The sequence below is a fragment of the Xenopus laevis genome, chromosome 8L (assembly GCF_017654675.1).
Source record: "Xenopus laevis strain J_2021 chromosome 8L, Xenopus_laevis_v10.1, whole genome shotgun sequence".
NCBI lineage: Eukaryota > Metazoa > Chordata > Amphibia > Anura > Pipidae > Xenopus > Xenopus laevis.
In genome coordinates this window covers 117,906,787-117,934,608 of record NC_054385.1, presented here as the reverse complement: position 1 = coordinate 117,934,608, position 27,822 = coordinate 117,906,787, and the positions used below count along the sequence as shown (strand labels likewise).

The following is a 27,822-nucleotide window of genomic DNA, read 5'->3' as shown; positions in this document are numbered from 1 at the left end:
TGCATCACCCCTCCCACCTCCCAAGTACTGATATTATGGTCACGCAAGCTCCTTTGATGTTTCAGCACCAATGAGTGTATCTGAGAGTGTATGGCCTTTATTAAATATACAAAGGAAGACCTTTTAATGGATGTTCCATCTCCAATAAATCTATGCAAAGAAAACACAATTTACAAAAATATTATACTCATGCAAAGTTAAAAATTCTTGAGATTCCCTATAAGAGTGGAGAGTGAACCATAACATTTGATTTCAAAGTCCATCGTTACCTCCCATTTCTGTTCTTTCTATTAGAGCAGGGTTCCCCAACCTTATTTACCCGTCAACCACATTTAAATGTAAATAAAAGTTGGAGAGCAAACACAAGCAATCAAAGAGTTCCTGGGGGTGTCCATTATGGGCTGTGATTGACTATTTGTAGCCCCTATGTGGACTGGCAGCCTACAGGAGACTCTGTTTGGCAGTACATTTGCTTTTTATGAAACTAAACTCAGTTACAAGCCAGGAATTCAAAAATAAGCATCAGCTTTGAGGTCAATGGGAGCAACATTCAAGGGGGTGGTGAGTAACATGTTGCACATGAACCACTGGTTGGGGATCACTGTATTACAATATCTAGTGGTGAAAGTGTTTCTGTGTGTACCTGTGTGAATATGAGAAGGGAGTGAAGGTGGGCTTCTTGACTCCACTCCTCCTCTGAGGACATGGCTATCCTACTAGTGGTATCTTCATAAGTTGATGTGATGTGTTTGCTCCTGCACCTCCATGGTGCATATCTGGAGGTATAAAACAATCTCTGAAACATACAGGGTGCTCTGCGGTTTCCTACAGGTGCCGTAGTTTGTAAACCTCATTTACTATTAGTTTGCAAACATTAGTGAAGCAGGAGTAGTAAAGCACTGCGTATCTTGACAGCGCTATATAAATAAATGATGATGATGATGATGAGTAGGCAGGAGGACTGAGAGATTTCTGGAAAGCACCATAAAAAATTGAATAAGAAAATTGTATATTCCCATCATCATATGATTCATAGTGCCTACACTGAGGCATATTTTGAGAAAAACACATAAAAGATAACATAATTCAATGTCAGTGGGTGATTTTCAGCCATATGGTGGCTGTTGGTGCATCATGGGATTTCTGATTCAGCTACAGGCTAAAAAAAGGCCTCCTTTTATTCCCAAACTCTTGTTTCATGTGTGATAAGGGTCAATATCAGTATTGTAACTAGGTTATATATCAGCCTCTTTTGGGCATAAGGAGAAAGCATAAAATAAAAAGGCAAAAAAAAGAAAAGAATGAAGAGATACAGGAGAATGCTCGGGATCTGGGATTTTCTAGATAATGGATTTTTATGCAATTTGGATCTACGTACCTTAAGTCTACTAGAAAATCATGTAAACATTAAATAAACCCAATAGGCTGGTTTTGCTTCCAATAAGGATTAATTATATCTTAGTTGAGATCAAGTACAACCTACTGTTTTATTATTACAGAGAAAATGGAACTCATTTCTAAAAATGTGGATTATTTGGATAAAATGGCGTCTATGGGAGACGGCCTTCCCATAATTCTGGATAAAGGGTTTCCGGACAACATCCCATACTTACATACTTACATTTGTACATACGTACAAATATTTATTTACACATGCAAGTGCAATATGCAAAATAAGACGACATTCACCAATTTTAGCCAGAATACAGCATTTTTTCCCCTAGTTACGCATACATTTGTGTATCTGCCAATACAAGATAAATAATCAAAATGTACTTTTCATAACATAACACAGACTGTTACTTTATATATAATTTATTAATTTATATTTAATGCAAAATGTATTATACAAATATATATATATATATATATATATATATATATAATATATACAATAATTTATTTTTATACAATTATTTTTATAATAAAAAATGTTTTCCTATTCCCATCCCTAATTTGCATATGCAAATTAAGATTCGGATTCGGTACGGTGTTCGGCCAAATCTTTCTCAAAGGATTCGGGGGTTCGACAGAATCCAAAATAGTATAGTAATATTATTATGTGAGAATAAGGAAATATAAGAATACATTAACAACACTGGTCCATAACTGCTTGCGCTCCTTCTATAGTTGATCCCAGGCGAAGTGCGGGATTTTTCATCAATAGCTGCACAAATAGAAATAGTTGTTACTGAGCATATTCCCCTGACTCTGTTCCCTCTTTTACATTTCTCGTGAGCCTCCCTTGTATGTGACTGGCTAATCTCAGCCAATCAACTGCTGAACTATGTTTATCTATGACTGGCAAGACTAGGCCCTCTATTCTGTAATGTAAAAGCAGGGGAGGGACCAGTTTGTTTTAGGTCATGTTCTAAAATCCCTGATTTTTACTTTATGCAAACTGTGTGGGGGTTATTTACTTAACTCTGAATTTATCTGGTCTGGCTTTTTGGGGCAAAACTCGAATATTTTGATATTTATTAAAGCCTGATGCTGCAAAAAGCCTGAATCTGAAAATCCGCCAATTTAAGACCTGCCGCGGTTGTGTATAATAGTGATGTGCGGGCCGGTTTACCCGCAGGTTGGTCCAACCTCGTACCCCCATTTGCAGCTGTCGAGAGGGTCCGAGTCGAGCTCTTCTTCCTGATCTCCCCGCCCACCGCACTGCCGGCTTATGACTTCCACTTTTATAGCGGTGTGCCTTCTCACCCCTCCCCTTTAGTGATGTCATTGGCATGGCGGGTTGGGTTGGGTCTATAAAAGGAACCCGGAAATCGGGTAGGCGCGGGTGGAGGGAGGGCGTGTTCTGGTCGTGTCACTAGTGTATAAGTCTATGGCAGAGGTCCCTATCCTATTTGTAAGTTTCACTGGTCTGAATTAGCCTGAAAATCTGATCATTTTGTGTTTTTCATTCGGGTATAACCCCTGAAAAAATCACATGATTTGGGGTTTTACTAAATTTTACTCACAAGTTTTTACCCAAACCGATTAAATTGAGCTTGAGCTTTTATAATAATAAATAAGGTGAAATCAAGTATGGGAGTTTGGTCGTGTTCAGGGTCAAACTGGGTGGCCCCGGGCCCACCGGGCTGCTTTTGCAGGGCCCCCCTCTGGGTTCCATTCCAAACTGACCCCCACAGTGCAACACTGATTTAATGTTTTTCATGCCAACTACAACTCCATACTTAAAGGCCTTTAAGTTACATCTTAGTATTTTATAGAATGGCCAATTCCAAGCAACTTTTCAATTGTTTTTTTTTTTTTAATTATTTGCCTTCTTTTTCTGACTCTTTCCAGCTTTCAAATGTGGGGTCAATGACCCTATATAAAAAACAAAAGTTCTGTACGGCTGCAAATGTATTGTTATTGCTACTTTTTATTTCTGATCCTTCTATTCAGGCCTATCCTATTCATATTCCAGTCTCTTATTCAAATGATTGTATGGTTGCTAGGGTCATTTGGACACTAGCAACCTGATTGCTTAAATTGCAAACTGGAGAGCTGCTGAATAAAAAGTGAAATAACTCAAAAACCACAAATAATAAAAAATGAAAACCAATTGCAAATTATCTCAGAATATCCCTCTCTACATCGTACTAAAAGTTAATTCAAAGGTTAATTCAAGTGCAATACAGTTAAAAGACCCTAAACATAACATAAAACAATACTAAAAAAATGGATTTGTAGAGTATTGGTTTATGTATTATGTATACGGAAATTTCCAAAAGTACCATCTAAATATGCGTATACATAGTATATAGTGATGGGCGAATAAATTCGGCATGCGCGAATTTGCGGCGTATTTGTGCATTTCGCCACCAGCAAATAAATTCGCAAAATCAGAATTGGTGTTTTAGCATATGGGGGACCTCCTACATTCAATTTGGAGTCATTTGGTGGACTTTTGAAAAAAAAATAAATTTTTTTGATCAAATTCGATTCAAATTGGATCCGAATTTGCAGCTCGATCCTATTCACCCATTTTTTAAAAAAACTGATTTTTGTTAATAAATTTCGATTGGTCATTTTTTTTTCCATATTTCAAATTAATGGGAGTTGATGGGAGTTTTTAGAAACTCCCATAAACTCAAAATTCAACCCTCGATAAATCTGCCCCCATGTGTCTCTGAACTTACCTCCTCTTGACTCTTGTATTCTTCTGAATAATAAAATCTTGTTGAGTAAGGTGAACTTTCTAGTGGTTTTGGAGAATCTAGACAATCCAACCAAAAATAATCACTAATGATGTTCACGTTATAAACCAAAATACTATTTGTATAGCACATTCTGTAAGCAGACAGCAGAAGGAGATATAACTCATTATATGTTGCCCTGGGAAATTTAGTTTTTTCATAAGACACTTAGGGGCATATTTATCAAAGGACGAATTTCAAATTGAAAAAATTTCAAAATTCGAATTCAAAAAGACCAACAGAAAATAAGTCAAAGTTTTTTTTTGGCTGAATAGGTCAGTTTTTGATTGAATAGGTCAGTATTCAGCCGAATTCGAATTGTACGAATCGAAGGACTAGCACATTCGATCGAATCCGACTTGAAGTTTTTCCAAAAAAAAAACCATTGTCCACTAATTGACTAGAAATAGGTTCTAGGAGGTCCCCCATAGGCTAAAACAGCAATTGGTCAGGTTTTAGATGACGAATGGTCGAAGTCGAATTTTTAAAGAGACAGTACACTACATTTTAAATTTCGATATTCACATTTTTTTCAAATTCGAATCGAATTTGGATTATTCCCTAGTCGAAGTACACAAAAAATAGCTCAAAATTAGATTTTTTTTTTTTCATTCGAAAATTCACCTCGTCCCTTGATAAATCTGCCCCTTTATTGTTACATCCGTGAGTGCTCCTGAATATCTTCTGCTACATGCCTCTAATGAGGAGCACCCGGAAGTTGATTGAAGTCTGGTGAGTGCTGGTGCTTACATTGACTATATATATATATATATATATATATATATATATATATATATATATATATATATATACAGTATATATATATATATATATATATATATATATATATATATATATATATATATATATATATATATATATATATATATATATATATATATATATATATATATATATATATATACATACATATACTGTTGCTTGTTTGTTTTAAGTATTAAATAAAATAAATTAGTATGACTCTGTCCTTGCCTGCAGATAAACTTTAAAGGGAAAGTACATACACCTTGGCTATTGGACCAAATTGTCTCTGATGCAATGTAAACTGTATCAAGTGCTTAACATCATTGTCTGAGGACCATATTGCCTAGATTTTTGGGTATAAATACTGTAATGACTTGACCTCTGTGCCTGATTAGTATGCCTCCATGTTCCCCAGGTCTAAGCACTAGTAATATGCCTATGCACATTGTCCCAGATCTAGGAGTTCCTTTAAACTCCTAGTCATGTCCCAGTATATGCCTCACTTATGGAATGATACCACCCTCTCACATTCTTCTACTATACACTGTACCTTTATATACATTTATAATCAGTACTTTACACAACGCTTTGTTTCATTTTTTTTATTTAAAATTAAGAAATAAAATGCGTGTCATTCATGTAAAAACAAAAGGTATCACTTATTTGGCAGGAAATATTCTTTAAAAAACAGTTTTTATCAAAACAGAGAACCCTGAACTCATTTCAGGTCACAAACATTGACGTTACTTAATACACAAAAGCTATGAATATCTTGTAAATGATATCCTTATAAACGGTGAGTTCTGATGTCATCAGTTATAAACAGTGAGTTCTGATGTCATTTCTGTCACATGACTAACTGAAACTTGTGTATTATAATAAATAAAGTACCCCCAGTTGCAAGATATGAGGATATTAGAAGTAACCTCGGAGTTCCATGACCTGTATAAAAACACTCGGCCTTCGTGTTTTTATATGGTCATGAAGCTCCTCGGTAACTTATAAGATCCTTATAATTTACAAGAGGAGGTACTTTATTCACTATATAAATGGTGTCATCAGCTATAAATGGTGCGTAGTGATGTCATTTCTGTCACATGACTCACTAAAACTTGTGTATTATAATAAATAAAGTCCCCCTTGTTGGAAAATATGAGGATATTAGAAGTCATCTCAGAGTTCCATGACCTGTATTTTTATATAGTCATGGAACTCCTCGTGACTTATAATATCCTTATATTTTACAAGAGGGGGTACTTTATTCACTATATAAACCACATATGTATTTAATGGTAGCTGGCAGTACAACTTATTCCTCCTTTCAGTCTCTAATGAAAAAATGTAAGACCCTTACAGAGGGGACTAATGATGGGAAAAATTCGGTTTTTCGAAAAAATTTTGCCGCAAATTTTCGCGGGCGTTTCGCGAATGTATTCGCTGGTGGCGAATTGCGCAAATTCGCTGCGAATTCACACCTGGTGAATAAATTCGCCCATCACTAGAGGGGACCTCATTATTCCCTGTATTATGCTTTGCTGTCCTACCTAATGGCTTGTGTATTCTTACTAGAGACATTCTCTTCACATTTACCGGATAAATCTGTGAAAAGGACAGAACAGATGGTAAATGTTAAAACAAAGTGCAGTATCAAAATATTTCTATATGGTTTTCTGGATAGCCACAATTCACTAAGGATGTTCCCTCTTGAGCTGTGTGTTTCCTGTAGGTTTATAGTGGTGAGTGGTGGGGCAGGTGAAAGACTAGTGCATGGAATTAGCAGCTCATAACACAAACATCACTATCAGTGCACAATAAGCAGTAGCTACGTTATAGTAATAAACATTGCTGAGAACCAAATATCAGTGACTTTTGGACTCTTGTTAGGGTGAGTTTGAGCTGCAATCACATGTCTGGATAATAGCAGATAAGCCAGGAAACATTAAGGGGCTGATTTATCAAAGGTCGAGTGTTAGAGGTTTTTTTTTTGCCTTGATTGAACTCGAATGAACTGGAAACTCGAATGGTATCTTACATAAAACTTCAATGTGAAAAAACCCATTCTGTGAGTTTGAGTCCCACAAACTCGAGTTTTCGGCGAAACCAAACTTGAATCGCTCGAATCATTGCAGTTTTCGGGCAAAACCCTCCGAAAAAAACTCAAACATCAAGCTCAACCTCTTCAAATAGTTCAAGGGACCTCTGCCATTGACTTCTACGTGACCTCGAAAAGGTTTTAGGCGGTGTATTTTTTAAGATTCAAACTGTTTCCAGGGTCGGGGTATAATACATTTTCTAGTTATTTTTTTAAAATATTGATCGAGTTTTTCTTTTGTAATCCTAAAATGTAAGTTTTGACCAAAAAATATAACTTTTAGGGGCCCATTTACTTAGTTCGAGTGAAGGAATAGAGGAAAAATAGTTTGAATTTCGAATGGTCGAATATGGCTACTTCGACCTTCTACTTCGAATCGAACGATTTGAACTAAAAGTCGTTCGACTATTCGACCATTTGATTGTCGAAGTACTGTCTCTTTAAAAAATTCTTAGACCCCCTACTTCGCCACCTAAAACCTACCGAGGCCAATGTTAGCCTATGGAGAAGGTCCCCATAGGCTTCCTAACAATTTTCTGATCGAAGGAATATCCTTCGATCGATGGATTAAAATCCTTCGAATAGTTCGATTCGAAGGATTTAATCGTTCGATCGTAGGAATAGCGCTAAATCCTTCGACTTCGATATTCGAAGTCGAGGATTTCAATTCGGCAGTCGAATATCTGGGGTTAATTAACCCTCGATATTCGACCCTAGGTAAATGTGCCCCAAAAACTCGAATTTTCGAGATAAAAAAACTCAAACCTTAATAAAGCTGCCCCATAGTTATTAATTCATTTGATATCAACACATGCACAACACTCACGACACCATGCTACTGTAAGTCTAAGCTACAGGTTGCACGTTTGACATTACACACAGGAATCCACTAGCGCTTTGGGCAACTCACTTTGAGTCTCGCACATTGTGAACAAGGAACAGTCACATCAAAACATTAGAGTGTTTTAAAGTAATACAAACAGGGTCGGACTGGGGGGCCTGGGCCCACCGTAGCTACTGGCCCAGGGCCCCCTCTGTCCCCCCTTGGGCACTGGCGATGTGCGTCGTGAATTGCCTCCAACAAAGGGGGTCATGGCATTAAGAAGAAGATGTGGGTAGGGATCTGGGCCAGCGGGGCCCACAAGAGTCGGGGGCCAACCGGGTTTTTTCCCGGTGCCCTGCCGGCCCAGTCTGACCCTGACTAAAAATATAATGCAGTAAAACTGCTGTGTTTGCTTCAGAAACACTACTATAGTTTATATAAATAATCTACTGTGTAGCAATGGGGGCAGCCATTAAAAGGAGAAAAGGCTCAGGTTACAAAGCAGATAAGCTCAGTAGAACATAATGGTTTTATCTGTTATCCACTATTTAACCTGCCCTAACCTGTGCCCTAGAGTCTTTTTTCAATTTCCATCATTGCTACACAGCAGCTTGTTTATATGTAGTGTTTCTGCAGCAAATCAATCAGTTTTACCAGTGCAGGGCAACATTGCATGGTAAATTCATTACTTTAAACACTTTAATTTTTTGGTTTTACTGTTCCTTTAATAATTTCACAAGGGCAGCTGCAATAGTGTCTTTGCTAGAAAACCTTCAAAATGAATTGCTGATTGGTTGCTATTGACAACTGCACTTGGCAGATCAGTCCTTAGTTAGTAAATCAGGTCCTACAGAAAGCTCTGAATTATGGGAAGGCCGTCTTCTATAGACTCCATCATAATCAAATAGTCTGAATTTTTAAAAATAATTTCCTTTCTCTCTGTAATAATAAAACAGTAGCTTGTACTTGATCCCAGCTAAGATATAATTAATCCTTATTGGAAGCAAAAACCAGCTTATTGGGTTTATTTAATTTTTACATGAATTTCAAGCAGACTTAATGTATGAAGATCTAAATTATGGAAAGACCCGTTATCTGGAAAAACCCCAGGTCCCTGTACTGGTTTTTGCTTGGTCACTGATATTTCTTTCATTGTGCCACTAGGTGGAGTATGTGGTAACAAATAAAAACTAACAACACTTAAATCTTTGGGGAACAGCCCTGCTGCTCCAGATTTCTATGCAATAAAGTCTTATTATTGGCCTCTATATAAACATTAGAAGTCTATACATGCTGTTTGTATATGTTTAATGATCTCTTGCAACCGCAGTTCTTTAGAAGGGTGGCCTCCAATGTCTCTTGTTACAATATTTACGGTTACAATATTAATTACCTGTGTCTGCCAATTGTGCTGGGGGCAGGTAAGGGAGAAGGTTGGTTTAAGCAACAAATGTATTTTGTTCAGAGCAGACACAGTGCGTTGGATAACAGGGATTCCCTCACTGGCTCAAGGCAGAAAGTGAGAATATGAGAACATACTGTAGTATAAGTTCCCTAGAGCAGCATGAAAGGTGAATCCAGCCCTACACTATAACCCTGTACTTTATACCAATGGATTTGTTAGTTAATAGAACAGTATTCCTCTGCCCACCGGTCTCACACTATGACTTTCTGTGTTGCTAGACATCCGAATATTATTGGAATTCTATTTGGTATTGGCATTTAACAGCTCAGTGGATGTAGTGCAGGATTGTGTTATATCTCTCTGCATGAGACTACAGTGGGTGTGAGTATCCTCGTGACTGTAAGAACAGGTGAGATAAAAACATCTCGTGGGCAGCTTGCCATGGATCATGTGATGGTACAGGATAAAGATAAAAGTAATAAACATGTAAGACGTCAGTGCAGAGGAAAGGGAGGAACATGAAGAAGAACCGGTCTGGCTGCTCTTTTATTTATACTGGAGCAATTCTGGTTTCCACCAGGCAGACAATCACATGACGGGGTAGCTGGCCAAATTTGCAATTCCACAGGCATTTCCCTTGTCTTTGGCCATTAGAATGTAGCCTTTATCGCCCCATTCTTCGCCCCAACTGTAAAGAAAAAAGCAGGGGTTACACAGGGGCGGCAAAGACATTTATTACCAAATATCTAGTAGTATAGGTAAATCTAAAAACAACTGGAGTTGCTGAGTAATCATTGGAGACGTTTCACTACTCATCCGAGCAGCTTCTTCAGTTCAAAGCAATGTGGTATACGGAGTCCAGTGTAGTGAGGAATGCACTGATCTATACATTGGGGAGACAAAACCACTGCTCAACAAGCGAATGGCTCAGCACAGGAGGGCGAACTCTACAGGGCAAAACTCAGCTGTCTTTCTACACCTAAAAGACAAGGGACACTCCTTTGAAGAAAGCAAGGTCCAAATCTTGGATAAAGAAGACCGCTGGTATGAACGAGGCGTGAAAGAGGAGATTCATGTCAAGTTGGAGAAACCATCCCTGAACAGAGGCGGGGGCCTTCGACACCACCTGTCTGCTACATACAATTCTGTTCTAACATCTGTACCCCGGCGGTTTCAGAACACTTCACACATCTATTCATGCAACTCTCACAAGTAACACCTGTTTATAGGAGTTGCATGACACATTGGATAATCCTATCACAGTAACTACACAGAATGTTTTACAATGTGATTGGATTAGTGGAAGAGTTTATATGCCGAGAACTTCCGACACCAGTCAGTTGAACTGAAGAAGCTGCTCGGATGAGTAGTGAAACGTCTTCAATGATTACTCGGCAAGACCTGTTGTTTTTAGATTTACCTATACAAGTATAGGATCCGTTATCCGGAAACCCGTTATCCAGAAAGTTCCGAATTACGGAAAGGCTGTCTCCCATAGACTCCATTATAATCAAATTAAGCAAATTTCTAAAAACGATTTCCTTTTTCTCTGTGATAATAAAACAGTACCTTGTACTTGATCCCAACTAAGATATAATTAATCCTTATTGGAAGCAAAACCAGCCTATTGGGTTTATTTAATGTTTATATGATTTTCTAGTAAACTTAAGGTATGAAGTTCTAAATTATGGAAAGACCCATTATCCAGAAAGCCCCAGGTCCCGAGCATTCTGGATAAAAGGTCCCATACCTGTACTAGATATACCATAACCTGGATGAATGAAAATCTTCATAGTCATTTATTACCAAACTTATCATGGACTGAGCGCTGGGCACTAACTAAACTCACCACAGGATGCAACGGCCTGTTAATATTATGACATATTACAATATTAACAAGTTAATATGAGTTAAATAATAAACAATTGTATTTACATATTAACTCATATTATAAGTGCATGTCTATCAATCCATGGGCACAGATCTATTTGAATAGAATAAGATACAGGAAATATGGAATTGGGGGCAGCTGTATTACATATGTACTATCAGGTATAGTGTATATACTGTAGCCTTCAGATGTCTTGTTGGAGTGTGCAAGGACCCCTGGGAACATTATTTTTTTTGTACCCTCTGAGTAACACATAATCCATCCCCTCAATTTATTATGTGATGGAAAATGAGCCGTTAAGCTTGAGTAATATAACCAAGGAGCATATGCTGCTTTGCTGCTATTGATACTCCATATTGATTATAACTGACATTTGTATTTAGCTACTTTCTGTAAATAAACCATGTCCTGATTGGTTTAGAACCTCTGCCACTTATATTGGTGACTCTGCCCCACACTAAGCATCTAAAACACACAAACTAAAGCAAATATATATCAGGTGAAGGCTCATCCTTGGTTGCAAGTGGGCAGGAGTGTAACCCATATTTTACCCAGACAAAGCCACAGACTGAAAGGCACATTTATCAAGGGTCGAATTTCGAATTCGTGTGAATTTTTTTTAAACTCCCTTAAATTCGAATGAATTCGAAATTCGACTTGGGGAGCTTTATTAAAAAAATTGAATTTGTAAAAGTTGGATGAATTAAAACGACCCGAAAAATCGAATCGAATTCGATATGTACGAAAACAGTTTTTCTCCTGAATGTCAGGAAGGCTACAAACAACTCCAACTTGACCCCTGGACTTCCCCCATTGACTTATACAGTAATTCGGCAGGTTTTAGATGGCGAATAGTCAAATTTGAGGACCAGAGTATGATAAATCTCGAAAATAAAATTAGAACTTTTTTAAAAAATCTCTTATCGAGTTTCGACCATTAAAAAAATTCTAAAATTTGAATTCTAATTTTTAATTTGACTCTTAATAAATCTGCTCCTGAGTGTTGCTATAATATTTTTCAGCTAGTGTCCTATTTACCTGTTCTTTACAATCCAGTATTTGGCTTTCTTTTGCGTTCCATAGCCCACTGCAAGGACGGCATGGTTTATATCCTCAGCACTACAATCCTTGTCATAGTAAACGCCTGTAAATGACATAAGAGATTAGGGTTACGAGAAGAAGACAACTAACCACATAAATATATAAAGCCATACTAACCATAAGGCAGATATATATATATATATAATCGTTGTGCGAGGGATGAGTATAAAGATCTGAGATATGTTGTATATTAAAAAATCTGGGGATTTTGATGTCTGTAAGACTTCAATCAATACAAAATAAAAGAAGGATGTGCTTACCTAGTGTAATTTCCTTTTATTATTTATTTTTATTAAAAATGATTGCACTTACGATATCGTAGGCAACATTAGCTCAATGGTAGATTCAAATCCAACGCGTTTTGTCACCAAAATCGTGACTTCTTCAGGGATAAATAATCAATGAAAGTTCTCCATAAATGAAGAAACAGCTTCGCTTTCCAAGAGCCAACAACACAAGCGTTCCTTCATAGAGGCCAGAAATCTTATAACCAGCGCATAGAAACTCCAGTATTCCTACAGCTCCAATTTTGTTGACAGTAACAGCTTCAGCCTCATTCCCAGGTCTGAGAGAAAGAGAACTTTCTCTCAGATCTGGGAGTGAAGCACAAGCTGCTACTGTTCAGGAAAAAGCAAAGCAGATTCTTCGTTTTTCTTTTATTGATAATTTATCCCTGAAGAAGTCACGATTTTGGTGATGAAACGAGTTGGGTTTGAATCGACATTATTGCCTACCGATGAGCTGATGTTGCCTACGATATTTTAAAGGGCATGTAAAGGCAAAAAAATAAAATCCCATTTTTGCTTTCTTTAATGAAAAATAAACCTATATCCAATATACTTTAAAAAATATATACCGTTTTTATAAGAAACCTGACTGTATGCAGTGAAATTCTCCCTTCATTTACTGCTGTGGATAGGAATTGTCAGACGGTCCCTAACTGCTCTGCAGGGAAACAATCAAACTTATGAACAGCAGGGGGAGCCCCCGCCTTACTTCCCAGCCATGCAGAACTAAAGCTTGTCCTGTTTTGATAATTTATGACGATCCCTAAGCAGCCCAGACCACACTGAGCATGTGCACAGTCTTGTCTTGCAAAGATGTTTAACAAAGTTACAAAATGACAGCCCCCTGTGGCCAACTTAGAAAGCATAAATCATTTGTTTGATTAGACTTGAGGTGCAGCATGTTTATGTTTAGTATACAAAATACAGCATTTCTAGCCTTATTCTATTTTAGACTTTCCTTGTCCTTTAAGTGCAATCATTTTTAATAAAAATAAATTATAAAAGGAAATTACACTAGGGAAGCGCGCCCTTCTTTTATGATGTATTTTAGACATGTTTCGGATAGACCATCTTGTTATTTGAAGAGTGATTAAGAGACTACAACGAGAGTAAACCTTACCCGGATTTACGGATTCATAATTGAACTATTACACCTTGCTTGAAGAGACTTGGTTTGGCTTGTTTTTTTTAATTTAATTTTAGCTAAGTCATAGGCCCCCTAATTATTGACTAAGACTTCAATCAATGTTTGTTAGATAGAGAATGGAAAACAACCAGGTGGCATTTCCATGTATATAAGATATTGAGTCTTATGTGAGCTGTGTCATGCATGAATACTACGTACCTTTACTGTAAAACTGAAAGCTGGAGAGACCGGCATCTATACCCACTGACACAGGCCCCACCAATGCCACTGCCTTCTTTAATGCTTTTTCATTGCCTTCTTGGACCTCCTTGTAACCTTTACACGCGGCCGCTCTTCCAGACACGTTGTACATACATTCCTGATCCTGTATGAAATTTTAACATATATGAAAAGCCACACAGGAAGGACATAAAAGGCAAGACTGTCTATTATATATGTGTGAAAATCAATAATGATAAAAGGCAAGACAGTCAAACAGGCTGCAGACAACGTTTCAGGGCACCACTCAGCGGTCATTCATTGAGCATTTTTGTATGTAGGGTCTGACTGCATCGAGTACCAGAATTCCATAGTGTCAGACCCTGAAAGCATATGATATTTGATTGCAAATGCCTTTCTGAACCCTTAGTGCTATAGCACCCTAGTATTTGTATCTTAACACAGGCAGTGCTGTATTCATTGGGCACACGTAGGTCTCTATGCTCAGTTATGGACTATCATTACCACCTTCTCTATGGATATGGCTTGTGGTCAACATTGCTTCCTGACATTACTCCCCTCACCCTTTATGATAACAAAGGCATACAAAGCTATTTCACTCCTATACAAACAACTTAATACCCCAACCCAAATCCTAACGCAAGGGGGCAAATTCACTAAATGGCGAAGTGGCAAACGCTAGTAAAAATTCGCCAGCGTTACGTCAATTTGCCACTTCGCCAATTTACTAAAAGTGTCCCTGGTGAAAATTTGCTAGCGAAGTAGATAGACTAGCGCAACTTCGCAGCCTAACGCCAGTCGAAGTTGCACTCTGGCGAAGGGGCGAAACTGAGCAAATTTACAAACATATTTTTTTTCCTGAACGTTACCTCTTTCGCCAGAGTTTACTTCGCCAGGTCAGACCAGTCGAAATGCAATAGTGTAGATAGCAGTTTGTAAAAAAAAGTTGGAAATTTGAAAAAACGCTGGCGTTTTTTACTTTTTATAGGGTGATAGGCTGAAAAAGTTCGAAAAATGTTTTTAGGGTACCCTCTTTCCCCCCTACTTTTGTTAACATATGGCACCTAAACTATACTGTGGGCACATGTGTAGGGCATTAGAACACCTCTATATAATTTTATTAAGTTTCCCTGGGCTTGTGTAATGTTATTTATTTACTGCAGCATACTCGTTCATTCAAACTTCTATTTCGCGCTGTATGCAAATTAGCCTTCGCTAGCGTAACTTCGAACCGCTGATCGTAACATCGCTAGCACAACTTCTCAAACGATCGGTAACTTGTGTGCAACTTCGGATCTCCGTGAATTTGCGCAGCCCTGGCAAATCTACACCTGGCAACGTGCGGCGAAGACAACCCTGGCGTAACTTCAGAGGAACTCCCTTGTGCCCTTATCTTTGGCCCAGGGGGATGTCAAATACGCAGATCTTCCATTGTATGAGCAGCTATAATCTAATACTTGGTATGTCCCACTGATAAACACAATCACAATCTCACCCTTCCACATTCAACGAAGGCATATTGGTAAACAAAGGCATTTAGAGGAATAAAAAGATCTAAGAAACATGTAGCAAGCAACTACTATATTGGTAGTCAAAAAAGGAGATGTTTTAAAAAACCACATACAGTTACAATTCTTAAGTTTGTTAAGATCTCACCTCTCCAACATATGGATATGCTTTCTCCGAGTCAATCCCCTTGTTATCTCGAACATACTCAAAGGCATTGGTCATGTAGCCTCCTCCACATCCATCGTTCTTTTTGACACAATCAACCAGATTTTGAGGACTAAGTACCACCAATTTACCTTTTTTCTTCTTCAGTTGCCCTTCCAGAGCCCCAACTGAGCTAAAGGCCCAACAGGAACCACAGGAACCCTGTGGAAAGAAGGGCAATATTATAGACTACAAATACAAGTGTAATAAACTTAAAGTAATGTTATAATGACAGTGCTTATTTTGTATACTCTGCTATGCTGAGTAATTAATTAGCATGCCCATATCTCCCTTTAAAGGAGAAGGAAAGCTACAGTGGCATTTTATTGGCAATAGATTAGCTGCAATAGTGCAAGCTAGAATGCTATATTTATTCTGTAGAATGCTTTACCATACCTGAGTAAAAAGCTCTAGAAACTCTCTGTTTGTTTAGGATAGGAGTTGCAGTATTAACATGGTGTGACATCACTTCCTGCCTGAGTCTCTCCCTGCTCTGGGCTCAGATTACAGTAGAGAAGGGAGGGGTGGGGGGAGAGGAGCAAACTGAGCATGCTCTTGCCCAGGGCAATGAGGTTTAAGCTGAAGGCAGGAAGTCTGATACAGAAGCCCATGTGTACACAATAGAAGGAAAGAAATGCAGTGTTTCTTTTGACAGGGGACTCAGAGCAGCATTACTTTGGGGGTTTACTGGTATATTTAGATGGACCTTTCTGATAAGGCTTACTTAGTTTTAACCTTTCCTTCTCCTTTAAGTGATATTGTTCAGTAGATGGGTAGATAGGTAGAACAAACATTCTATAATTTTCAGTTTTGGACAACTGCCAATGCTATTTGGCTGTTTGGGGTTTCAGTGATCTGGGGGTTTGCTTGGCCTTCTGGCGTCTATTTACTTAAGTGTCATGCACTTTGCATTTGTTCCTTGTGCCTTCTGGCTCTGTGACCTGAGAGAACCTGTGCTTCTAATTACAACTAAACATCTTTACAAAGCACACAATTTCTATAGAAAGTCCACTCGAATATGTAAACTAGACCAGTGGAATATAGTGTCTGACCCACACATTGTTTCCAAAAAGCTCCAGCTTGCAGAACCCAACAACAAGATTCCCTAAACTGACAAAATGTATCTGCCAGCACCATAGAGTCTACATTTGTCAGTTCCTCTTTGATCTATGCAGTGCTGTGTTGTCTAGCCACACATACAGTAGGTAAGAGGGGCATTTTAAATATATCCCCCACTAACAGAATTTGTAAATGACCTTGTGTGGGCAGTATATGTAAAAGAAATTGTATAGATGTATGCTGCAGATGGTGGTTCAGATGCTTAAGATGCCAGTCTATCAAACTTACGTTTTTAGTAAAGTTTTCAATGATATATACTATAAACCTAGACCAGTTACCTGGTTTCTGATTGGGGTGACATATCCTTTTTTCCTGTAATCAATGGAATCAGGGACCTTCTCTGGTGCTTTGTCATGCTCAAATGTGAGGTTGGTTGGCTTGTTGCGTTTGTGGATCTTCAGGCCAGTCATTGTCCTCACAACCTCCTCACTGGTCTACAAGAGAAGCCACACATAAAGTCACTGTTCTACCTTTCCAGCATTATTTACATTCGTATTAGCCACTTGAATTCCCCCATACATTTAGTATACATGGCTTTACTTGCCCTTGTCATGTGTTTTTTGGCTGTCCAAAAAATCCCTTTTCTCCCATACACACACACACAAACATATTGGTGCTGTAACTTGGACCTCCATATTTTTGGACCACCCAGTTCAAAGAGAAGCAAAATGCTAACAATGATTATTTCAATACAGGGATGCTTTATAGCAGTGATCCCCAACCAGTAGCTTGTGAGCAACATGTTGCACTCCAACCCCTTGGATGTTGCTCACAGTGGCCTCAAAGCAGGAGCTTATTTTTGAATTTCAGGCTTGGAGGCAAGTTTTGGTTGTATAAAAACCAGGTGTACTGCCAAACAGTATATTGTGACCTGAGTTAAGTTAAGTTAGGGACCGCCATATGGGGTTTACCTTGACGTGGTATGGTGGCTTTTCAACTTTATGATCATAACTTTGTAACTAAAAACCCCTGTTTTGTAAACATATGTACTTGCATTTATATTGAATTACTTCTGAGACAGGGGCCCAGGGCAGTGCATTGTAAGTAGCACTTCCATTATACTTAAATATATTTTGTATTAGCCTTAAGAGTGCTTCCACCCCCCCCTAGATTTTTGTATGTTCGCCTGAAGCTGTGGCTCAGCTCAGTGTGGTTTTTTAATAGCACCCCATACCCACCCCTTTATACTAATGGTGGTCCTATGCTTTTAAATATGGGCTTTGGTTTGAGCAATCTCTCTCTCTTAAAAGCCCTTGCTGGCGGGGGAGGTTTTAGCTTTTAGATTGAAACCAATGCACAACACACTTTGTGTACAGGTAATGCTATTATGCAGAGAAGTATCTTTTTATATTGTGACCTGAGTTAAGTTAAGTTAGGGACCGCCATATGGGGTTTACCTTGACGTGGTATGGTGGCTTTTCAACTTTATGATCATAACTTTGGTAACTAAAAACCCCTGTTTTGTAAACATATGCACTTGCATTTATATTGAATTACTTATGAGACATGGGGCCCAGGGAAGTGCATTGTAAGTAGCACTTCCATTATACTTAAATATATTTTGTATTAGCCTTAAGAGTGCTTCCACCACCCCCCCTAGATTTTTTTACTGCCAAACAGAGCCTCAATGTAGGTTGACAATCCACATACGGGCTACTAAATGGCCAATCACAGCCCTTAGGAACATTTTTCATGCTTGTGTTGCTCCCCAGGTTCTAAAGGTTGGGGATCCCTGCTTTAAGGTATTGTTGTGCCATTAAGAAAAATGATAGAAATGGGCCATGAAGAAAAATGATGGAAATGGGCCCCATCATTAAAAATCCTACATTGATTGTAACTCCAAGAACAATAGTCAGTGATATTGTGTGCATTATAATCCCCAGAAAATGAAATAAACGGTACAACATTTGCACAGTCTTATAATCCACAGCAATCAATCAGATTCTTCCTTTAAGCAAACCCTATCTCCTGAGTGGTTGCTGTGGTTAACTAGACTTGCAGCAAACTTTGAAAATGTTATTATATCACCTCTTTTAACTTTTTTTTATGTTTGGCACATGCAAAAAAGATTAAAGGGATCCTGTCATCGGAAAATCAGAAATCTGCACTGAAATCCATTTCTCAAAAGAGCAAACAGATTTTTTTATATTCAATTTTGAAATCTGACATGGGGCTAGACATTTTGTCAATTTCCCAGCTGCCCCAGTCATGTGACTTGTGCCTGTACTTTAGGAGAGAAATGCTTTCTGGCAGGCTGCTGTTTTTCCTTCTCAATGTAACTGAATGTGTCTCAGTGGGACATGGTTTTTTTACTATTGAGTGTTGTTCTTAGATCTGCCAGGCAGCTGTTATCTTGTGTTAGGGAGCTGCTATCTGGTTACCTTCCCATTGTTCTTTTGTTTGGCTGCTGGGGGGTAAAAAGGGAGGGAGGTGATATCACTCTAACTTGCAGTACAGCAGTAAAGAGTGATTGAAATTTATAAGAGCACAAGTCACATGACTTGGGGCAGCTGGGAAATTGACAATATGTCTAGCCCCATGTCAGATTTCAAAATTGAATATAAAAAAATCTTTTGAGAAATGGATTTCAGTGCAGAATTCTGCTGGAGCAGCACTATTAACTGATTCATTTTGAAAAAATTTTTTTTTCCCATGACAGTATCCCTTTAAAGTTAAGCGGCTGAATGGGACATGTGAATATCAGTAATCAGTGACTACATTATAACCAACCATATGCTGTAAAATTGAAACATTATTTATTATTATAATGTAATTTAAGTAACTTTCATCTTAACCTGCTCTCTGCACTTTTGCTTATTGGTAACAAGCATGATGCATGGCTACTCTAATGTGTGAAGTGTCTTGAGCACCATGGAATAAAGTTGGGATCACCCCGTTGCTGCATCACAAAGGTATTGGCTCTCCAATTGTTTCTTGGATATTCTGGACCTACTGCCACCACAATGGTGGTAGTAATTCCACGTTTCCACTGTGGGTTAAGTCAATATATTCAGCAGACATTTCCCATTTTGATGCAGAATCCCAGAAATAATTCTAACCCACCTTTTGAGTGCAATTGTGTCTGATTTGCATTAAACCACAGGTACAATTGCACGGCTGTTAAAGCAACTGCGTCAAACTCACCCTTGTGGATCCAATGACATGCAACGGCACTTGCCTACAACCGATAAACCCTAGTATCTCATTGTGCTGCTTTGTAACATCAAAATAGCTTGCCTGTCAACTTACCATGTCTCCTAACTGATTCATGGCCATTTCATACGTGTGCAGCCCCTGATTGTACTCGAAATTATGGGAGGTGATCATCTTGAAATTTTTCTCCCAGATCAGACGTCTCTGGAGTTCATCCATCTGACAAAATGAAAAAGACACAGGTAAGTGAAACTTCAGCAGCCAAATCCAAATGTTTAGCAAGGAATTCTGACGTCACCCGCTATCTAATGAATGGAATAACTAACTAATACATGAGGTTTCCAGTAAATATCAACTTGCTTGACATATGTTAGTGCATCAATCAGCCTTATGCCCAGATTCAGGAATCATATCCTAAATATAACTGAGAAACTGATACAAGTGAGATACAGTAGGAATGGAGTATAAGAGATAAACATTGCTGAAAGCAATTTCTAAGGCCATACAGAGACTCTGTTGTTGGAGTAGAGAGAAAATGAAACGAAAAAGGGAACTAAAAAAGAGAACAGAAACCACCTGGTCAGCTTAAAACTGACAAAACTACAGCCCTGAGAACAACTTCTCGGATAGGACAGACTATTTAAGAAAAGAAAAAAAAAACCCAACCTACTGTGTCAGTTTAAGCTCAGTTTCCTTTAGATATTTGTAATTCAGTGAGTAAGCAAACCAGAATTTGTAGGAGTTTTATAAAAATATATATTGTGAAAACCTAGTTTTGTAGTTCAGGGGTTGTATTAATGGAAGCAAGTGGGCTGGATGTGGATCTCTAATGGAATGTTATGGTCTCTAGGCTGCTCAATGCTCCAGAGACATGCTATTTGTTATATATGTAGGTATAAGTGTATAACTGTAATAAGTTACCATGCAAAAAGACAAATGACTGGCCCACTACATGAAATAGGTTGCCTAGCACTGATACAGCTGGTGTATTTGTATGCCCTCACTTACAGCAGTTGTTGGACTACCCAAGCTTTTCATTTTTTGTTTGTGCTAATATAACATCAACAACAACCCTCTTGATACAAATAATAGTTGCTTTATGTCGTTCAGCAGAAGAAAATGCTGGTCATTTCTTTTTTACACTTACATTTCTATACTATGATCAATATTAATAGCTTGTTATTGAGTTATATTGGTATAGCGCCATTTGTACAAAAAAGCTAATATCGGGGGAGGACTAAGCCCTCTGAGTGAAACCAATGCCCAGGCCAGGAGACACTCAAGAAATGCTACTATGCAGGGAGGTGTCAGCCTTTGAATAATATGACTGTAAGTAAATAGTTAGGGACCACTATATGGGGTTTACCTTGACGTGGTATGGAGGCTTACCAATTTTATGATCATAACTTTGTAACTAAAAACCCCTGTTTGTGTAAATACATGCACTTTCAGAGATGCTAAATGACTTATGAGACAGGGGACCAGGGAATGTGCATTGATCAATCTCAGTGGCGTAACTAGAGTGCTCCGGGTTCCCCTGTAAAAAAATCTTCAGAGGGGCCCAGTGCACTCTGATTCTCATCCTCCCACCCACTCCCTGACTCCGCCCACGGTACACCCTGACTCTGCCCACTCTCAACCAGACTCCACCCACTCTCCTCCCCTTCCGGCTTGCACTCTGCTATCACCGCCGCAAGTAACAGAACAGCTGGGTCTGCCTGTAAAAAATCTTCAGAGGGGCACAACACACTCTGATTCTCATCCTACCGCCCACTTTTTGACTCTGCCCACTGCACACCCTGACTCTGCCCACTCTCAAACAGACTCCGCCCACTCTCCGCCCCCTGCTTCCCTGCCGCAGGTAACAGAGCAGCTGGGGAAGGGGGGGTTCCTTGTTAGCTATAGAGGAAGCAGACCCCGCAGTCAGGGCCCCCCTTTTCCTACAGCCCCCCCTGCAACTGCAGGGTCTGATTCCTCTATAGTTACTGATTAATCCACTCTCTTTTTTGTATGCTTATACTATGCTAATTTGACCAAACCAGTAACACTTCCTTTGTATTTATATATTTTTACTTAGCCTTGGTATGCTCCAACAGTCCCCCTTTTTTGTATGTCAGGATTCATAGATGTATTCTGGCTTCATGCCTATATCTTTACCTTTAAGATTATCCTACAAGGACCTACATAATGGCTGCTCCTGTCTGTTTCATTACCTGCCCATTGTACTGTTTGTGATAGGTCCTCTTCCACAGGTCCCACTCAGCATCTAGTGTTTCATCATGATACAAATCCGTCCTCACCATGGGAAGAACCAAGGCCAGAAGGCAGAAAGACAACATTATACCTAAATAAGAGGGAAGACATGTTTTAATGAAGTCCATTGTGCTTCTGGGATGTTCTTGCTCTTATTCTCATGAGTGGAAATTTAGAATTGCTACCATAAAACTAGTGGTAATGGCAGACATAGGCTTACTTGTCTATAGATATAAATGTGTGTATACAGGTATGGGATCCATTATCCAGAAACCCATTATCCAGAAAGCTCAGAATTACGGAAGGGCCGTCTCCCATAGACTCCATTATAATCAAATAATCCAAATGTTTAAAGGGATACTGTCATGGGAAAAACATTTTTTTTTCAAAACACATCAGTTAATAGTGCTGCTCCAGCAGAATTATGCACCGAAATCAATTTCTCAAAAGAGCAAACAGATTTTTTAATATTAAATTTTGAAATCTGACATGGGGCTAGACATATTGTCAATTTCCCAGCTGCCCCAAGTCATGTGACTTGTGCTCTGATAAACTTCAATCACTCTTTACTGCTGTACTGCAAGTTGGAGTGATATCACCCCCTCCCTTTTCCCCCCAGCAGCCAAACAAAAGAACAATGGGAAGGTAACCAGATAACAGCTCCCTAACACAAGATAACAGCTGCCTGGTAGATCTAAGCACAACACTCAATAGTAAAAACCCATGTCCCACTGAGACACATTCAGTTACATTGAGAAGGAAAATGCCAGAAAGCATTTCTCCTAAAGTGCAGGCACAAGTCACATGACCAGGGGCAGCTGGGAAATTGACAAAATGTCTAGCCCCATGTCAGATTTCAAAATTGAATATAAAAAAATCTGTTTGCTCTTTTGAGAAATGGATTTCAGTGCAGAATTCTGCTGGAGTAGCACTATTAACTGATGCATTTTGAAAAAAACATGTTTTCCGATGACAGGATCCCTTTAAAAATATCCTTTTTCTTTGTAATAATAAAACAGTAGCTTGCACTTGATCCAAAGATCAAGATATAATTAATCCTTATTGGAATCAATTGGGTTCATTTAGGGGCAGATTCACTAAGCTCGAGTGAAGGATTCGAATGAAAAATACTTCGAATTTCGAAGTATTTTTTTGGTACTTCGACCATCGAATTGGTTAAATTCGTTCGAATTCGAACGAAATCGAACGAATCGAACGAAAAATCGTTCGACTATTCGACCATTCGATAGTCGAAGTACTTGCCCTTTAAAAAAAACTTCGACCCCCTACTTCGGCAGGTAAAACCTACCGAAGTCAATGTTAGCCTATGGGGAAGGTCCCCATAGGTTTGCTAATCTTTTTTTGATCGAAGGATTTTCCTTCGATCGTTGAATTAAAATCGTTCGAATCGTTCGATTCGAACGATTTAATCGTTCGATCGAACGAAAAATCCTTCGATCGATCGATCGCAGGATTAGCGCTAAATCCTTCGACTTCGATATTCGAAGTCGAAGGATTTCAATTCGAGGGTCGAATTTCAAAGTATTTTTAACTTCGAAATTCGACCCTTAGTGAATCTGCCCCTTAATGTTTACATGATTTTCTAGTAGACAAGGTATGAAGATCCAAATTACGGCCATATTCATTACATTTTCCCTACTCAGGTATCTAACATTCCTAACTTAAACCTTACTTAAACGAACCTTAGGGGCAAAATGTGTAAAGGGATTTCTAGTAAATAAAATCTGCTTATTGGACCAACAGGTTTGAATTGGGATCCTGCATTCACCCAATTGCTTCCTGTTCCATATTCTCAGATGAATGTGCCTCTCTTTTGCTAAGCAAGGCCTGTGTCTTAAATCTCACCTATTTCCTCACTGCTAGAGATGACATCATGATGAAGTCATTGCCCATTTTACCCACCCAGTTCTAACCATTTGCCTGCACCTTGGACCCAGGTATTGGTTGTTACTTTGGGTATGGCAGTCAAAAGGGCATGGGGTGGTGTCCCTTAGCAATTTAGCTGGCAAATACCATTTGTGTGAAGGCTCTCTAATAAAAAAAAATTTGTCAGGCAGGACTGTCTCTTTAAAGGGGAACTATCAAGAAAATGAAAAATGTATATTCGCTTCAGTATACTGAAATAAGAAACTTTCTAAATATAATCAATTAAACATTCTGTATCATTTGGTACACGTTTATCTTCACTATCCCTCTCTCAGCATATGTTTTGCCTAGAAGATGTATTAGAGCTCACTCTATTAAAATCACCAGACATCATGTCTCTCTACATGCAGGACTTGTGCAAAAGGCAGTTATTTTGTTAGATTGTGTTTGTACTGGAATCAGTTGAGTGAGCGCTAATTCATCTGCTAGGAAAGAAAACCCTCCCTATAAGATATATTGGATCATTCATCTGACACCCAACTGATGCATAAAGACAGAATGAAGAGAAACAGATGCTGAGAGAGGAAAAGTGAAGACAAACTTGGTAATTTCAGAAGCAATGCAGAATATTTAATTGATTGTATTTAGAAAGTTTCTTACTTCAGTATGAGGAAGCTTATATTAAATTTTCATTTTCCCGATAGTTCCCCTTTGAAGGACATCAAGAGTATGTTTCTTATAAGGAGGCTTTCACACAGCCAGAGTAACCGCACAAAAGGTAGAGTTCTGTTTCTGCTATGAATGAGTCAGTGGGTCACGAGAAACATTCCTGGTACAGGCTCACAGCTGCAAGCATTTACACTTCTATAGCTTAGGCTAGACAAAATGAGAAACACACACTCTGTACTATGTACTCATCATATTACTACTGTCAAGTGACTTCCAAGCCCTCCACAGCTCTGCCCTGATCTGTAGCTTGTCCCTAAATGTTCCACAGGCCTGAGTGAGGGAGAACAAGGGCATGCCCCGAGGAACCACACTTGAGCCAAAGACAGGCTCACACTGCATTACTGCACATACATAATGTACTAATATGTACTAATATGTAAACTGCTAACATACAGTATGTAACCCTGAGATCTGGCCTGCTGTAACGGAAGTAGATTTTGTGTTCAATTGTTGACTTTTTTTTTCCCCTTTGTTTCCCTACAAACGAATCATTTTAAAAATCACTCTATGTGTAATATCTGTGGTTTCAAAGTTAAAGGAACTAAGGCCAGAGATAAAATCCTGGAAGACACGTGATGGGGGTATGAAAAAATGTCTTTATGAGACCCCCATAAATACATAGTTGCTCTACTGGAACAAAACTGAGTGTAAATCCTTCCCTGTATCCTAAAGTAAAAGTCAACTGAACCCTGAGAGAGAACTGGAGCAGGCAGAGAAATAAAAGTAAAAGAGGGCTGGAGATTATTTCTCATGCACTTTCTCCATAGCTACTATGTGGAACCTGAACTCGGCATAATAATTCCCTTTGTATTGCAGGACACAGCTAAATAGCACAGTGTTATAATTATCAAGGGATCAAAGGATGAGCAGACAGTTAATTAGTTCTATCAATCACCTACTATCCATCTGTCTATCTACATCGCTGTCTATCACCTACTATCTATCTATCTGTCTATCATCTATCTATTCATCTATCAACCAATCTATCTATTATCTATATATCAATCATCTATCTATCTGTTCTATATAAATCTATCTATCTATCTATCTATCATCATCTGTCTATTCATCTATCAACTAATCTCTCTTTCATTTATACATTAATCTATCTATCATCTATCTATCTATCTATCTATCTATCTCTCTCTCTCTCTCTCTCTCTCTCTCTCTCTCTCTCTCTCTCTCTATCTATCTATCTATCTATCTATCTATCGGCCCAGATTTGTGGCAAGGCCACAAAGGCAAGGGCCTAGGGCAGCAAATTTTAGGGGCGGCATGCCGCCAAGCCGCATCCTGAGGAGTACTGGAGGCTCCAGTGCTTGAAAGTGTGCTCGTGTGCGCATGAAGAGTTTTGCGTCGAAGAACCTGGCACTAGGACCATGCGGCCACGGAAGGGGGTGCACAGGCACGATGTTCCTTGGGGAACGGCTTCTATTAATCATCTATCTGTCTATCATCTATCTAGTATCTATTGATCTATCGAATCATATATCTATCTATCTATCCATCTATCATCTATATATAATTTATCTGTCAATCATCTATCTATATATCATCTATCATCTATCTGTTTATGATCTATCTAGTATCTGTCTATTATCTATATATCTCTCCTATCTAGTCTGTCTGCCTACATCTATCCACTATCTATCTTATTTTTCTGTCTCTCACAATCGACTAGAGACCCATCTAGCTATATCTAACTATCTGTCATCAGTATATCTGTCTGTTATCTATCTGATCTATCTATCCATTATGTATCTGATTTATTTATGCATTTTCAGATTAAACATGCCTGCCGTGTATACTGAAATAAAATCAGATACTGTCTGTCCATTTTACCTTAAATCCAGCCTTGCATGCAGGAGTCGGCAACTGGTCTGTAACTTAACAAGCCCACACTCAAGAGGTGACTTATCAGCATGAGATACATGAGCTTTTATGTTGCACATATACATTATTAAGCTTTTTATTTGGCAGCTCTCCATTTTTCAGTTTTAGCAAGTTTAGTTGCTAGGGTCCAAATTATCCTAGCAACCATGCACTGATTTGAATTAGAGACTGGAATATGAATAGGAGAGACTTGAATAGGAAGAGGAGTAAGAAAAAGTAACAATAACAATATATTTGTAGTGTTACAAAGCAATTGTTTTTAGATGGGGTCAGTGACCCCTGTTAGAAAGCTGGAAAGAATCAGAAGAAAAAAGCTAAAAGTTCAAAAGCTATAAAAAATAAATAATGAAGACCAATTGAAAAGTTACTTTAAGTAACGGATTCTGCATTATAGAAGCAAAAGCAAAGGGGACACAAGACATCGGCTGCCTTTGCTTGTAAAGTTGACTTTCTCTTACTCTAACAAAAGAGATCAGGAATAATTGAAAACACATTGGCTTGCAGGGCTTACATGCATATATACCTATCCCAGCAGTCACATCCAGAAAGCTACAAAGCACATTAATATGAAGGGAACACTTTCTGTCTACAAACTGATCACAGTACCTGTAGAGAAGCAGCAGAGTCCAGCCTATATCTTCTTTGTCTCTGAGCAGCAGCAGCAGCAGATGTGTAGTTGTGTCACAGAACAGCTTGCCTTATGGGCCGACCTATTCCAGGAAGTCTGAGAAGGAAATGGGAAAATCTGGGCGGCAGTGAGCGGCTGGGCAAAGTTACAGGCAGCCTCACAACAAAAGGAAATAAAAACATTCAGCAGCTGCAATTCTTTACACTGCACGTGACAATTCTCCGGAATCCCCTTTTCACTTCTAAACTTGCCTCCTGGCAGTCAGAAGTCTGTGCTGATTTTCCCCGAGTCATGTGAGAGAACGAAAAATAAATAAAACAAGAAAAATTACTTTGCCTTAAAGCAGAACTAAACCCTAAAAATGAATACGGCTAAAAATGTCATATTTTATATAATGAACTTATTGCACGAGGCTAAAGTTTCAGCTTGTCAATAGCAGCAATGATCCAGGACTTCAAACTTGTCACAGGGGGTCACCATCTTGGAAAGTGTCTGTGACACTCACATGCTCAGTGGGCTCTGAG

The 27,822-nt window shown here is 38.6% G+C and overlaps 1 protein-coding gene across 1 annotated transcript; it reads right to left on the bottom strand.

The window, feature by feature from the left end:
• Window positions 1–9,166: 9,166 nt before the first annotated feature.
• On the bottom strand, window positions 9,167–27,300 carry ctsk.L (cathepsin K L homeolog). The gene is given in 8 exon segments (NM_001112843.1): window positions 9,167–9,966; window positions 12,208–12,313; window positions 13,903–14,068; window positions 15,580–15,798; window positions 17,034–17,189; window positions 20,005–20,127; window positions 22,122–22,252; window positions 27,277–27,300. Coding segments are annotated over 7 exon segments (996 nt in total). The 5' UTR covers window positions 22,248–22,252; window positions 27,277–27,300; the 3' UTR covers window positions 9,167–9,866.
• Between the last annotated feature and the right edge of the window lie 522 nt (window positions 27,301–27,822).